The sequence below is a fragment of the Carassius auratus genome, unplaced genomic scaffold, assembly GCF_003368295.1.
Source record: "Carassius auratus strain Wakin unplaced genomic scaffold, ASM336829v1 scaf_tig00025241, whole genome shotgun sequence".
Taxonomy (NCBI): domain Eukaryota; kingdom Metazoa; phylum Chordata; class Actinopteri; order Cypriniformes; family Cyprinidae; genus Carassius; species Carassius auratus.
Window position 1 is genome coordinate 1 of NW_020525403.1, and position 16,381 is coordinate 16,381.

At 37.3% G+C, this 16,381-nt stretch overlaps 1 protein-coding gene across 1 annotated transcript; it reads left to right on the forward strand.

Annotated features, from left to right (window-relative positions):
• The first annotated feature begins 222 nt into the window (after positions 1 to 222).
• LOC113078310 (spliceosome-associated protein CWC27 homolog) lies at positions 223 to 16,181 on the forward strand. The gene is made up of 5 exons (XM_026250630.1): positions 223 to 302; positions 380 to 459; positions 607 to 634; positions 711 to 853; positions 16,010 to 16,181. Exons 1-5 carry the CDS (start codon positions 282 to 284, stop codon positions 16,164 to 16,166), a joined length of 429 nt encoding a protein of 142 aa, XP_026106415.1. The 5' UTR covers positions 223 to 281; the 3' UTR covers positions 16,167 to 16,181.
• The last annotated feature ends 200 nt before the right edge of the window (positions 16,182 to 16,381 follow it).

A 16,381-nucleotide genomic window follows, 5' to 3' on the forward strand; every position in this document is an offset into this window, starting at 1 on the left:
TTTTTTGTATTTCTGCTATAATTATGACAATTACTGCTTGTTTTCAAGCTTCTTTTAAACAGAAAGTGAAGAGTTGATATGACAAATAATAATCATGCATAGATTTACAGCAAATCACTATTTGTTCAGTTTTTTATTCTGTATTATTACATTTATAAAAATGGTTTCATTTTGTATTTTGTTGCTGTAAGGTTTCCGTAATGTAATGTTGACCAGGATATTTTTTCTGTAGGAATTTCAACCTGTTGTCGTTTGGCGAGGAGGCTGAGGAAGATGAGGAGATGGTCAATCAAGTCAGCCAGGTAGCTTTCTGTCCAATGAGATGATTCAGTGATTACATATGCAGGTGCTCTCAACATTATTTCATTTATCCTTGCAGACCTTGAAAGGAAAAAGCAAAAGCAGTCATGACCTGCTGAAGGATGATCCCAAGTTGAGCTCTGTTCCTGTCATCGACAGGTCAGGAAACCAAAAAAAACGTAGACTTCACAGAAATAATACTGCGTTGTAGTCCATCGTTGTAGCTTTGTTTCATAATGCAGATGTAAGGCATAATTAATGTAAAACTGTTTAATTTTGTGTGTTTTTTTTTTTTTGTATGTTAAGTAACCAAAGTGGCGGAGATGATTCTGAGGTACGTTCTCTTTGGTTTGTGTTCGGTTCAGTGTTTCTGAGGATGTATTTCAGTCTGTGTATGTTATCCACTCCAGGATGCAGGTGATGATTCAGAGGACGACAGCGAGCGTGAAGCAGAGAGAGAGAGGATCCGAGAGAACATCTCACAGAAACTAAAGAAAGACAAGACGGAGGAGAAGGCGTCCAATCCAGACACGCTGAAGAAGACTTCACGCAGGTATGCCGTTCATCTTGGACAACCCCGATCTTGCTTCTGAATGGTTTAGCTCTAACACACCTCGACCAGCTAATCGAACTGTTTCTGTGTGTAATGTGATGGAGCAGTGTCCAGCAGAAGGCACTGTTGCTCTGTAAAGTTCAGACACTCTTTCTCTTCAGGGACGGGGGTGAGCTCTTTTGGCTTTAGTCTGACAGTGTTTTGTGCTCTTTATGTTCCCCTGATCTGGACTGCAGCCTCACAACCCTGTTTATTAAACATTTCTTTCCTATTCCAGGTTAATATGACCGCTTTATGTAAGATGACACATTTTTATATTTCTTCTTGTTTAATGGATCGAACTTTATTGATGATATAGTTTCTGTATGGCCAGTAAAGATACAACACAAACACACATTTGTTTTATTCCCTGCTCTGAAAGGATCTTTTTTCTAGTCCGTTGGAATCCATAATCCATCATTTTGCTTCCTCCAGTGAAAAAGTAATCTGATTCAGGAGAGAAATATGCACCATTTACAAGTGAAAACAGTCCGAAACAGATCTAAACCAATATGTAAGTGGATTTATGATGTGAGGAGGACAGCAGGGAATGGACTTTTTCACAGGAGGAAACGTTATTATGGATTTTGTCCATTTGCAATGGTTTAATGTTAAAGACCTTGAGACCCATTTCTTAAGGATTATGTTGACACATTATCTCAGCTCCAAGTTTATATGAGAAACACTGAATAAAAAAAAAAAAGACATGGTCAGTGCTGTAAAAATGTTTTGACCTTGAATTTCAGAAAACAATGCAACTTATTACAATCAGCTTGTTTAGTTAACTCCACTAACATCTGACAGCTTCAGCACTTGTTTTCTAAGAGTACCAAACAGTCTATTGAATTGTAGAAATATTGTTAAGGCCATTGAAAATTGTTTAGCATTTAGCAATGCAAAGAGCCCTTTTTATGCACAATTTTCCTCTTAAAACTAAAACAAAACATATCACCCTAGTCAACAAATATATTAAATCAGTTTCAGTGAGATGCACATATGCCTCAACACACAAATCACAAAGACGCTGATGATCAGAAAATGCTAATTCAGTACAAATATGAAAACTATCATAGTCATTCTAGAATATAGATAGAACTTGCTTTAGGTTTGCTGAAGTTAAATTACATTTAAATTTAAATTAAATGTAAAAATTAAATTTATGCATTTAGCAGACGCTTTTATCCAAAGCGACTTACAGTGCATTCAGGCTATCAATTTTTACATATCATGTGTTCCCGGGGAATCGAACCCACAACCTTGCGCTTGATAAGCGCAGTGCTCTACCAGTTGAGCTACAGGAACACTAAAATAAAATAAGAAATAAATATGAAACTTTTTGTAGCAGGTTTTAGCTTTATGAATGGCAATTGCTAGTACTTGTAACTATAACTTTTAGTTTCATGATACATCACAGATTAAAAAACCAAGAGGATGTCTTACATCGGAGAAATGAATTGTAAACATGCTTCTGGAATCATTTTTATCTGGAAGCTGGCACTGTGGCGTTTCTTCGAGAGCTGCCTTTGACTTCGCTCTGCGCCCAAAGATGCTTTATATCATCACATTCATTTACAAAACTGAGACGCTGCTCAGGGCTGGTTGGAAAATTTGGAAACCAGTGAGTTTGAGGAATCCTTGAAAAAGAATATCGTAGTTTTATGGTACCACAAATAATGACCTAAAGGTATAAGCTCTTAAATATAGTCAAGAGTAAATTCTTTACAGATTTAATAAAGCAAAGGATTTTTGATGAGAAAAGTAAAACTGACCGAGGGTAAATGTTTAATGTTTGCTTTCTCCAAACTGGTCACAATCATGGTGTGGGGGGTTGCTGGGCCATTGCTTATCAAAAAAAGTGCACTTCAAGGTCCCCAATGCTGTTCTTGTTAAACCAATGATTCATTTTCATGTTACAGCTGAAAACTGATGAATCATTTACATTAAAATTCAACACTATTTTGTCAAAATAAAATAAATGTTAAAAGTGATTTCGCAAAAGATTGTTTAACAGCGTTGTTTAATTGTTAGTGTCTTTAGTTAACATTAGTGAACACTTTCTGATGATGAACGATCAAAAATGGTTCTGTAAGGTTTATTTTTATTTATATTTTAAATAAAATTAATAATTGTATTATGTAAGGATGCATTAAATTGAGCAAAATGTAAATATTAGGGATTAATAATGTTACAAAAGATTTCTATTTTAAATAAATCTTGTTCTTTGGAGTGTGAAAATATCAAGCAGCACAACTGTTTTCAACATTGATAATAATCTGAAGTATTTCTTGAGCAAATCAGTATATTAGAAGGATTTCTGAAGATCATGTGACACTAATGATGAGTTGATCACAGAAATAAAGTACATTTTAAAATATATTCCAAAAAAAGTTATTTTACATTGCCATAATATTTCACAAAACTTGTTCACAGTAATTGATTTTACTGTAATTTTGTAAACTTTTGAACAGTAATGTGCAAAATAAATAAATAAATCTGTGATATTAGCCTCTAACCAGTATGGTACTGATATGTTGTGAATAACTGTATCAAATGCACTTAGTTAAGCTTTATTTGTTCCTGGTAAACTATGGGTGTACAAAATTAATTTCAATATCAAATTTATGTGAGAGGTTATTTGCCAAAATTGACTTCTTTAGATGAAGGGATAGTTTAAATCCCTGACTGTGCCCAAATCTTCAGGTATCGATTCCACTGAGGTTTCTTATTTTTGTGGGAAATTTTAGAGCGCAAATTCCCCGTATAGACTCAAACCTTGTACCGTCTCATCTTTAAAACCCATTTCTCAGATCCTCTCTCACGCCAGACTCATTGTCACAGTCGCATCTCTTTCATGTGATCCTTGAAGTCAGCGTGTGACCTTTGAAAAACGGCAGGATTAAAGGATTCATAACCTCACCACTGACTGAGGCGCTAAAGGAGGAGAACCCTTCTCTGGAAGCACACCTGCCTTATCTCAGCCGTTATGTGTCTGGATAATTTTCCGATCATAATAAACATGCTTTTTTCTTTTCCTACATAATGAAGTAATGGCCAAACCCACCGCGTCTCGGCGCTTTGATTGACAGGAAGCGAAATGCAGAACGACTGTAGTATATTAAACGCAAGCATGGTGTTTGGCTATAAGAAGTGTAACCCAACACAGTGGTTTGTCTTGGCTCACAATCAAAGAGTTGGCTGGTAGGTAGAGTGTTGGTGCAAGACAAAGAGAGCATTGTTGCAGCCCAGAGCTCTTTCCCACTCGGGCTTACAGGAGCTTACAGGGGAAGGGAGAAGCTTTGGTTGCCAGTCACCTGGAAGGAAGCACAGGCTGTGGGACGGATCTGATGTTGCTTGGAATAAGTCTGCGAGGCTCGAGCTGAAATCTAGCTCTTCTGGATCCATGTCTACTGCTTAAGATAGTATTTCATTTCCTGGTTGGCTTTCTGTACCGTTCGGTTACCAAGTTCAGCGGGGTTTAAAAGAACGCTTCCGGTATTCTTCAATCAAACGTTTTTCTTTATCTGGAAATGTATATGCGATCTTAAATACTGATGAATTTTTCAGTTTTGTCCACAAAAAGATAGAAAATGCTTAGCATTGTCTGTATGATTGTCTTGGAGGTGGCATTAATGAATAAAACAGCATGCATCACCACACAGAGCAGATGGTAGCCGCCACTTACACTCAACACGACAGGGCATAACTAAAACACAAAGTGCTTCCACATGGCTCTTGGATATAGCCATACGCTCTTAATATTTTCATTTAAACCTGAGTGATTTACCATAGCCATAATTCAAGCGAGAAAACTGTGAAACCCTGGGCAAAAGAATAGGCAAACAAGTACCTGACACTTTCCTAGACGACATGCAATAAAATAATACTTGCTTATATTTCAATCAAAACAGCATTATTAGTATTATTAATAATCAAATGTCAATTGCATATATTTTAGTAAATGTAACTTTAATAATGTATATTATAATTCTTCATAAAAAAATACAACAATTTTTTAAAATTGCGATTAATTGCATTATTGTCTGTGATTTAATCGCATTTTTATGCACAAAACTAATAATGCATTTTCAAAAGCAGTGATTTGTGCACTCTTTTTCATTGAAAAGTATTATATTACTGCTTTATGAACACAAGTGTTTTAAGATTTGGTTTGCAAACACTTGAAACAAATAAGCAGTGTTCCTTTTACATAGTAGCAGTTAAAATATTTATTGTAGCCTGGGGCGTGGGACAACACTTGATGTGCGGGTAGAGGCTCGGGTGTGTGGGATGCGGGAGAATAATTAGGGTGTGCTCACACTAGACAAACTTAACCATGCTGGAGCGCGTTTGACCCCCAAAGTGTGGTTCGTTTGAGTAGTGTGTTCGCTTTTCAACTTATAAAGTCATGATTACGAGCTCATTTCAGTCTATTCTGTTAAAAATAACAGTGAGCATGTGAATGTTGATGCTTAGCCTAAATAATTTGATCGGGAGCATCCCCTCCTGCGACCCATGATTTGCCTGTATGTGTATGTGAGCAAAAGACGTTCATTTTAATAAAAAACTATGTTAAAGTTTGATTAAAATAATTGTGGGCATTAATCAGTATTTGTGTTAACGTATTAAAAAAGCGTCAACTTGCCCTGCCCTAATAATAATTAAATGCTTAATAAAATATGAATTAACCTGTTAACAGTCACATTTTTGAACATAGACTTAAAAGTGCAAGATCCAAACCTACATTTTTATGATTCATGACTGAAAACATTTTTTAACATGATTTTGATGCACCATTTTCATGGCAATTAAATGTTTCATTTTAAAATGGGTTTCAAAGGATGAGATTTGAGATTTTAAGTTTTCAAGTGATTTATAATTTCTGACGATTTCTAAAGTGTGATCGAGAAAAAGGCAACAAAGAAGACTTTTTTTGACAAAGGTCAGAACTCCTGCTATGATGTAGGTTTTTGAGGTGCGGTATTGCTATAAATTACTTTATTTATTTTCCTACATAATTTTTTACAAAAAGATTGGTAAAATATCTATTTAGGAGTCTTAGACCTTTTATTATTATTATTACTTGCATTCTATATAAACACTTGGTACAAATACTTTTAAGGTGACTTCAACATGTGCTGCTTTATTGTAAGATATTGATATTGAAACGTTTTATTCCCTCATGTTAAAGTTTGTCCAGACAGCACTCCCAGCATCCGTTTAGCTGAAGGGCCTCATCAGGGACCCCTTGGCATTGCAGTAATTCTCCTGTTCTTGTGACCTCTGCTCTGTGTCAGTGAAGGGCAGGAGAACTTATAACAGTAGCGTGGATTTGCAGCCATCTGAATCAAACAAACTACTGAATAGACTTAAGTGGACTCCTGTCGTTATCTGCCTTTTGAGACAATGGAAATGTCTCTTTCAAGAGAGTCCAAAAAGCAATTATTCACCAAAGACGATGACTTTTGGGTGCAGTGTCACGGTTTCTAATTGACCGCACCTGTCAGTTGTCATACATCATAATCCGATGCTGTATCAGCCGCTCAGGGAAAGGTCACCCCCGGATCAGTAAAGCACTGGCCCTTTTTGTGTGGAGGCCAAAAGGGATCATCTAATTCTTGGCAGCTGTGTCACGGATCTGCAGCCCTCTGTAGCATGTGTGCCCTGTGTGAGGCAGTCTGACGGAGCGGCTCCAGACTACAGCATGTGAGGATCTTTAGACGTGCAACCGAGCAGAGCTAAGAAATTAACGAAGAGCATCTCTGTATTTGTTCACTGTTGTAAATTAATGAGCTCCAAACGTCCATGCTGTTTTAATACTTAAGTATAGAAGCCGATTTATCAGTGAGATTGAAATATCTTGGTATCCAATTGAAATTATTTCAAGTAGCATGTTTTTAAAATGAAGCTGCGAGATTAAATACAAATTTCTTACCTCTAACAAATGAATATATCAACACATGGCCGTATACATTTACACATCAGTGAGTTCAAAAACGTCCACCTATTTTTATGTGCATTTTAATATATTGCATTAAAAGAAATGCTCAATGGATGTGCATAAATTCTAAAAATGCTTATAAAAAACATATGCGCTCAACTAAGTCGGATACATTTCTGATAAAAACATGCAAATAAACTACGAAACACTTACCGAATAAATTTCATAATGATCATTCAAAAAAGATGGGACTTTGCAATGGGACAGCATAAAACTGGACCAACCAATGGGCCGATCTCATTGCACAGCATCTGAAATGCTAGTTTTGTCATTCTAAAATGCTTGAGTAAAGTCTCGTGCTTCATTATAGTTAAAAATAAGATAACATGACTGCGTTTTGTTGTCTGTGCACTCTAAAGCTTGTAATTTATTGTATACATAAATTATTATATACAGTGCCTTCTCCTACTGCAGCAGATTTAATTTTCCTTCGTGATATTTAGCGCAACTTAACCAGTAAGTGACGATTTTGTTCTCTTCAACTCACTGAATGGAAACGGTGCTTTTTTCGCAAATGTTTTATGCAATATTCCAATTTTTTAATTTGTAACAGAAAATCTAACAGTAATATGCTGGAAAGTTTCCCTGATCTTATGCTATTTGGGTGTGTAGCACCTACTGCTCTTTATTACTTTTTGAAGAATCCCAATGAATCTGCCTGTTTTCTGATCATTTCAGTCTGCTCTTCAAATTTCGATGCCACATTTCAGAGTAGATAGCTTTATAATATTTGTCACTTTATAATGTAGGTTTTGGAAAGAGGGAGATTATAGAGTTCACTGACAAAATACCAAACTGTCTGTTCTCATATTATTAGCAGTTCATGCACCATTGTGCTTTAGAATTGCAAATGCCTACTAATAAACTGTAATTTGACTTCCAGCAAGGACTCGACATTTTTGTTAAGTTTACTTGTGGTGATACACACATACTTGTGGTTTGGAGCTTTAGTTGTGGTACAATTTGTTAATTTGTGAGCAAGCGAGTGGTTGAAGGACGCAGTATATACGCAGCCTCTTTGTTATGGTTACAATTTCTGCGCTCTGCCGCTTATGTCATGTGTTTGGCCACCACTTGACTCATCAACTCCATCATTAATATTTATTACGGAACTCTCAGTTATTTAAATTTTCAGGCTCCTTTTTAAAAAATATAGGTAGACTTTGCATTTAAGTCAGAAGGAGACCTGGAAAACTAATATTCTGAACCATCCTTCTTGAAACTCGATATCGTATGATTATTATACACCGACTCTGCTTTAACAATCTGCTTCAAGACCTTGAAGACATTTGCCCTCTCCAGATTATACTGCTTGATTATAAAACTCTGAACCGTGTGTAAAAGTCAAAATCAGTACGAGTGGAACTCGAGGAACAGTAATTCCACTCCTGCAAAGTGCGAGGAACCACTCTGCGTCCGTTTTGGAAAAACAGATCAAAAACGTCCCGCTCGCGAGACGTTTTTTGGACCGCGACGGCAGGCTGGTGGAGGGGCCAGGGTTAAATGTTGAAGTCTCGAATCATGAGAAAGATTGGTCGGTGGCCAGTCACTTTGTGTGCTTTCTTTATGAAAAGTAAATCATCCAGAGCTCCCCGGGTTTCGCTTATTTGAATTGTCTGAATGAGCGACAATCGCTGGCTGGTCTGGAGAGCCGTGAGTGACGACAAAGTCTTTCCTCTGCTCCTCAGACTTTAAATGTGTGCGTCAGGTCTCGTCCAGCAAACCCTCTCTCCCGTCTGATTTGTGAAATGACGGTCTCTTCCCGCTGGCGGCCCGAGAGGGTTTGGTGAATACTGTCATTGTGTTGGCTGAGGGGGGATGTCTGTGCTCCCTGGCTGATGAGGCCACAAGACAGTGGGCACACTTTGGCTCCGCTTCAAAGCACTCACTCGTTAATAAACTCTCATCCCCTCCTCCTTTTATCACAAGGACACTTTATCACAATGTTCTTTTCTTTTCTTGAGTTAACAAATGCCTTTTTATCTGGCGCTGCTGTCTACCAAGGGCATATCTCACAGCTCTGCTATTTTAAACAGCCCATCACACTTCAGCGCAGTGCTGCTTATTAATAGCTTTGCTATTTTAGACAAATTGCCTGATTTTCTAAACATCAGGATCACAGTTACTTTAATCTGTAGAAATGGCTTTCTATGGATGGTTTGGCTGCTGTTTTGTGTCTTTTGCTCAATTCAGTATTTCGGGACTACTTTTTTCAGCAACAGTTTTAAAGAATCTTTCTGAGAAAGTTAGTTAAAATTAGTTAAAGTGTCTACATGAACAATAACACATCTGGGCCTGGTTGGATAAACTGCGAATACTTTAGTTATTTATGATTTTTTAAATCTTAAAGTTACGTTTCGTAAAAATGTAGATTGGTCTAATCTGATACAAAATTTGCTTGATCATAATGGCTTTTAAGAATCAGTACATAATGGATGTATTTAGGCAAATGGCCTTTAGTTTAATACAATAGTCATTTTGGTTACATTTTACTTTAGGCCTTTATGTATAATGCATTTTAAAGAGTTATTAAAAGGTATAATGCATTACAATTATTCAAAATATGCATTGTAATACATTACATCTTGTCATAAATAATTATAACCAGATTTAAAATTCATAATGTATTAACTGTGGTTACAAAATTATTTATGAGATTGTAGAATGCTTTGTGCATTACAAGGTATAATTGATGCATTAAAAACTACTTTTATAATGCATTCTACATAAAGCCTTTAAGTAAAGTGTTACAGATATTTTTTACTTTTGTGCCCCTTGTAAGTTTGTTCCCGCCAGAGTAATGCAATAAAGCAGGTTTTATGTACAGGTTACGTACCTACATACATGACACTTTGATTAGTAAGCAAATGTGGTGGAGATGGACTCCATTTGAAGAACAAAAGGATATTCTGAGGAATTTGTTGAGCCCTGAGGAGTAAATTAGCAGGTGTTCGTCTCTCTTTGCATTTTTCTCAGCTTTCTCCACTCTTACTGGCAATCTGGCTGAGGGGCCCATTGTGTTGCTGTTGCCTAGGATATGCTTCTCTTGTTTGGTAAATGGTAGCATGTCCAGGCAAGCAAAATTATCACTTAGTTGGAGGTGTTTCCCCAATATGGCCTGCTCATTTCCGACCAAGGGTCAAAGTAGGCCTCTAATAGATAACTCCTCACCCTTCTGGAATTGTCACGTCTTCTCTTGTTTCTTGCTGAAATGTTTATTTGTTCGTTCCAACACAATCTGTCATGCTTTTGACCAGCATGGCTTGCAAAACTGTTAAAATGGTTAACTAGTTGTATCTGAAGCCTGACTATTACATAGACAGCAACACAGCTACCACGTTCAAGGCCCAGAAAGGTTACAAGGACATTGTTAATATAGTCACGGAAGAGAAGAAATTGTCGAATAAAGTTGTTGTTACACACTAAAAGTATTCTTGGAGCTGCATTGCATTACGGTTGAACCACTGATGTCACATGGACTATTTTAAAGATGTCCTTAACTACCTTTTTGGCACTTAAATGTGTCCATTGCATTTCGGCCTATGAAGGGTAAGAAAGCGCTTGGATTTCATCTAAAAAAAAATAATAATAATAATTTGTGTTACGAAGATGAACAAGTCTTACCGGTTTGGAATGACATGAACAGAATAGTGGTGACAAAACCAATGTATTAACGCAGTTGATTAATAATAAAAAAAAAAGTTTAACGAAATTAACACAGAGGCGTAGCTAGGTTTGGCCATCCTACTCACAACTGCTAAATAATAGTTTATTAGTCGTAAAACATCTTTACAACCACATCAATTGGGAGACATTTCAGATGCGTGCTCAGCAACAGGTGCAAGTCAAACAAGTACAGAAACGGTATTCTGCTCGTAACACGTGCTTTTCAAGTGCACACACAAATACGTCAGCCCTCGCTGTAGCTTGTATCATTTCATATCAAAGCAAAAAAAGAAACAATAAGAATAGAATGTTGTTAGTTAAGTCATGAAGTAAAAAAAAGAGATTAAGGGGCCGTTCACATATCGCGTCTTTTGTGCGCGCAAGTTAGTTATTTCCAATGTAGGTGCACGGAATGCGCGCTCATAATGGAAGCGACGCGGTGCGACGCGCCCGTTTTTTCCAGGCGCGTCCCCACCGCATTGGGTTAAAAACATCTCAACTTTTCAGAATACCGTAAGCGCACCGCGGGTCATGTGACAAGAACTAACCAATAAGCTTCATCCTTTCCTGTAACAACGTTGAAAGATCAGCCAAGATGAAGGAACAGCTGATCATAGTTGTATATGGATTGCCATTTTGAAATAAATTTAGTAGCAGAGCTACTGCAAGCGAAGCAAATCCATTTATCCTTTGCTGAAATTTCCGCATCTTCATGGAGAGAGCACATCATGGTTGCTTAGCAAAGACAGACGCCTCAGGGGCACAACTGCCCGAGCGCTTTGGAAAGAAGGAGAAAGCGGTGTGCCTAGCGTTTTCCACGTTTTTTTAGGCGCGATATGTGAACAGCCCCTAAAGCTGCCTTAAAATTGTGCATGTAAGCATTTATTATTTATGTAGACCCATTTAAAATGGTGTCAGATCCACGTCACGTTCACAGTTTGTGAAGAAGGCCTTAGGTTCACTTAAATTAGAAGTTTTTTTTTCAAAGTCTAAAATGTATAAATTGATAGCTCTCAATTATACTGTAATGTTGAATGACTATAGTCAATGTTTAAACGGTAGGGGAAAAAACTGAGACGTCAGTTGGTGTCGATGATACTTGCGTTCAGTCATAAAAAAGTATTGTTTCTACATTTATTTGAAGAAAGTGATATTATTGTTATGTAAAATATATTGAAAAACTTTAACGTTAGCTGGGATTAATCACGATTAATCGCGATTAATTTCAGAAAGAAATTGTGATTTAATTAGTAAAAATATTTTAAGCGATTGACAGCACTAGTACAGAATTTTCATTTTTGGGGGAACTATCCCTTTAACTGTCCAACAAAACATGTGCAGGAAATTAGATTGTCAACTTTAACCAAGACAGAAGGCTCTGTAATCGTGTGTGTACCAAGGTCTCCAGCAGTGGAATGCTGCTGAGTGGCTCGGTTGAAGGTGATGCACTCTTTTCAGGACTGGAGACCCATAGAGGAGAACAAACAAATACCAGTTTCAATTGGGTGTCCCTTTACCTGAGTGCTCAAACAGTGTGGACGCTGAGAAGAGGTCATCTACAAGGTCAACCTTTAAATCATCTACGATGCCCTACTTTTGTCCCCTGAGAACCTAGAGACTAGGAACCTGGAGGTTGGGGATCCAAGGTTCAACAGGAGTAACAGAAAGGAGCTGCCTGAGAGAATGTGTGTCAGCTGAGAGGAGCAGATGGATGAAACAAAGGCAGTCATTGTTACGGGTTTGAATGGCTCACGTGTTTCTGGGCTGGAGGCCCAGACTCTGCAGCTTACCTGTGCTTTGTAGCCATGTAAGAACCTGGCATCAAAACATAGCTGTCAAGTCCTATGAAAATATTATTATACCCCAATAGAAGATGCTGTCTTGGGAGCTGCCAGAAGACTGTTCTCTGAAAGACAGATGTGGGTGGGGGCACTGTTTGCACATGGAAGCAACTTCCTCTCACAGACTCGCTTGGCAGTTTATCTAGAGGACCTCACACCTTGGAAGTGTGTGTTTGCCTGGGCCTGTCCTTATCAGCTGTCCTGTGACATCTGCATTTATTGTCTGAACAAGAGCACTGGCTGTAAGATTCATTTTTGTGGAGTTTAGATTACCTCAGATTTAAGACCAGTGTAAACTACTGTTATTGTTGTCACTTGTGACAGTGCTTTATTTCCGCAAGCTACCATGGAGCAGGAGCCAGAAGGATGATCTTAAAGTAGTTGCTCAATTGTGGTTTCAAACCAATAATCCCCAAGGAGTAATTTGAGGTAAAATGCCTTGTTCAAAGGCAAAATGGTAGTTCATTGGTCACCCCCATGTGGTTTAAACATGCAACCTAATATATATCTTTTAAAGCAGTACTCAGACTCATGACATTTCAAACCCATATGAAGTTTGTTCTTCCATGCAACATAAAAGATGTTTAGTAGAACGTTAATGTTGTGACAGTCTTCTCTACTCTTTCTTATATGATGCAGGAATATTGTCAAGGACACTCTTTGTGGTTGAGCCATTAGCTCTTGGCTCAAACTTTGTTCACCTTCACCTTGCGCCTTCACTTGCAAATTAAATATTCTCAAAGGAACACTCCACTTTTTTCTTTTTTTTTTTTTTTTACCATTTTTGAATCAATTCAGCTGATCTCCAGGTCTTGCGGTAACACTTTTAGCTTAGCTTAGCATAGATTATTGAATCTAGCATCTCACTCAAAAATGACCAAAGAGTTTCTATATTTTTCCTATTTATAACTTGACTCTTATTGTGTACTAAGACCGATGGAAAATGAAAAGTTGCTATTTTCTAGGCCGACATGGCTAGGAATTATACTCTCATTCTGGAGTAATAGTCAAGGAACTTTGCTGCTGTATCATGGGTGCAGCAGGTGCAATGATATTAAGCAGCGCCTGAAAAGTAGTTGCAGCAATAGCAGAGTTGCTGGGGAATATTTTCAGGCGCTGAGTAATATCAATGCGCCTACTGCACCTGTGGTACAGGTTGCTACTGCCAGACCCAAAGATTGTCTGAATGGATTCGAAAACTGTAAAACTCAACTGTTTAACTCTAGGGGAGTTTTTGTCTTGTTTCTTAATTTAAGAATAATTTTAAGAATACTTTTGTATTCCCCAAAACATGTCCTAAGAATGATCTCATCTCTTAAGATTATTTTCTTTAAAAAAAAAAATTCTTAAAAACCGTAAAATAATATTCTCTTAAAGATAATAATACCCAGCTTGTTTTAAATAAAGGTCATATTTTAATGTATTTATTAGTTTAAAAAAATGTTAATGGGATCTTTTACCCAATAATGAAAATTATCATTAATCCTCACCCTCATGTCATTACAAACCTGTAAGACCTTCATTCATCTTCGAAACACAAATTAAGATATTTTTCATGAAATCCAAGAGCTTATTGACCCTCCCATAGACAGCAATGCAACTGAAATATAACATAAGAAACATAAGGACATTCATAAAATAGTCCATGTGACATCAGTGGTTCAACTGTAATTTTACAAAGGTATTCTCCCCTAAATCACGTCTTCCGCCATTATCTGGGTCTGGGAACAGCTCACAGATTTCATCAAAAATATCTTAATTTGTGTTCCGAAGATGAAAGAAGGTTTTACAGGTTTGGAATGACATGAGGGGGGGAGTAATTATACTGATAACACTGAGGGTGACCTATTGTAATTTATAACTGTTATTCCTACCCTGTCCAGTTGGTGGCGAGTGCGCTCCAGTGTGGCAGCAAAGAGCAGGATCATCAATTTCAAAATAAAACTGTCACAAGTCTTTTGCTATGCCTTTGATTACATGCAGGCGAGTACACACTTGTTAAGCAAAAACACTTTGTGCTCCCGCATTCTTGATCTGAGGTGTCTACAGTGATCTAAAGCGCACCAAAACTGTATTTATTGCTTGAATTTCCTAATAAAATGGACAAATTTTGAAATCTGAGACCTTGTTCAATATCAAAAGTAACAACACACAAAGCTTAGCCTATTGCGTTTTTTTTTTGGGGGGGGGGGGGAGGAGGTGCACTATATGTACTGTTCATTCATCAACTGAACAGCATCGATTGGGATTTTTTTTTAGATTACACATGATTGTGCCGAATTCTAAATTTAGTTACCACTCTACAAAAATGAGTCAAATATGGACCTAATTATGCAATATTACAATTGCAGCCATTTTCGGCAACATTCAGTGTGACTCTTAAATAGCGTGTGCACTTATAACGATTTTTTTTAGCATAAAGGTAGTGCAATAAAATGCAATTGAGGTATTTTTCATTTGAGCTGATCTGCAAGTCTTTCTTTAGGGAGGTTGTTTGAATTCAGCCTCAGGTCACAATTGGGCCAAATTATTTCCATACTCATTTTGAAGAGCTCTGTAGTCTATATGAATTGATATTCTCCTGTTTTGAAGCAGACGTAGGTTTCTGTTGCCAGGTAAAGAGCACTGATTAGCTCCCGAGCCGTGCTAAAGATCTTAGTAAGACCTCACTGTTTGAGCTCGGAGGGGTTGAGGTGTATCGGTTCAGCCACAACATCCTTTCTTGAGGCGCCAGAACCCATGCTGAACTTTTGATCTACCAAGGCGCCACACGATTTATTAGAGAATTTTACACTTCTAACGCACGTATTTGTTTCTGACACGTTGGAACACTATGCCGAAGGTAATTGTTGGTTTTATTCCCGTGTTTTTTTGTGAACACTCAATCCCTTTGTTAATTGTGGAATGAAAAGCTTAATCATTTGGAAACCCCGGAGCTGATGCTCATATCCTGTGTGCTGCCCTGAGGATTGTGTTTTCATATCAACCATTTCAAATAAATAAATAATAATAATAAATGAAGCTCAGCACCCTGCAGACATTGAGAAATGTTCTTGTTTTCTCCTGCTTGACTTTAGTTTCAATCGCGAGGTTCGCTCTTGCAAAACCTTACGCATACAGCAGCTCTTTTTGATCGAACAAATAACTTTGAGGAAGGCTTATGGAAGTATTTACACACATTTGCACAGAACAAGAAAAAAAATCACTGAATTTCATGAGGTTTTTGCTCTTTTGTTAGAGGCTGTTCATATTTGAAAGATTTCAGTTTGAAATATTTTTGTGTCTGTGATGACTTGGCTACATCCAAGGTTTATTTTTTCGTAGACTAATGTTTTTAAATTTCAATTTGCGCTTGAAAACATTTGGTCTTTTGAGTATATATAAGATTTGGCCGTTGACCATGTTAACTTGTTAAAATGTTTTATTCATAACTTGAATGATTTATCTCTGATAGCAGGAAAATATCTTCAACTGCTTTGCATAAAAAGTATGCTACATGTTTTTCCTTCCGTAACATGTTTTTCCCTTCTACATTTTGCAAGACTTATTGAGAAAGTGATCCTTCCAAGACTGGAAATTAATTCCAGCTCTCGGTTGAATGTCTTTCCACAGTGATGAATTGAGAAAAGAAGCTCGCCAGCTGAAGAAAGAATTACTTGCAATCAAACAGCGAAAAGAAGATGGTGTGAAGAAAGAAGAGGATGTCAGTGAGGGTGAGTGTCTCAGCCACAAAATCACAGCTGTTTGTCTTTTCATTGACAGAATTTGAAGAAAGCTCTGTATTCTTACCAGTTTTCTTTGAGATGTCATGTTTTATACTGTTTTAACAGTGAAAACGTCATTTATTTCTCACATATGGTGTAGTGAAAGTATTTCAACCTCTCCCAAAATCAAGTCAACATGATCCTCCAAACAACTGAAATGTTCTTTTTTCAGTGGTTTGTTTTTCTACATCAGGCCTTGCTTTTTTATGTCAAAAATATC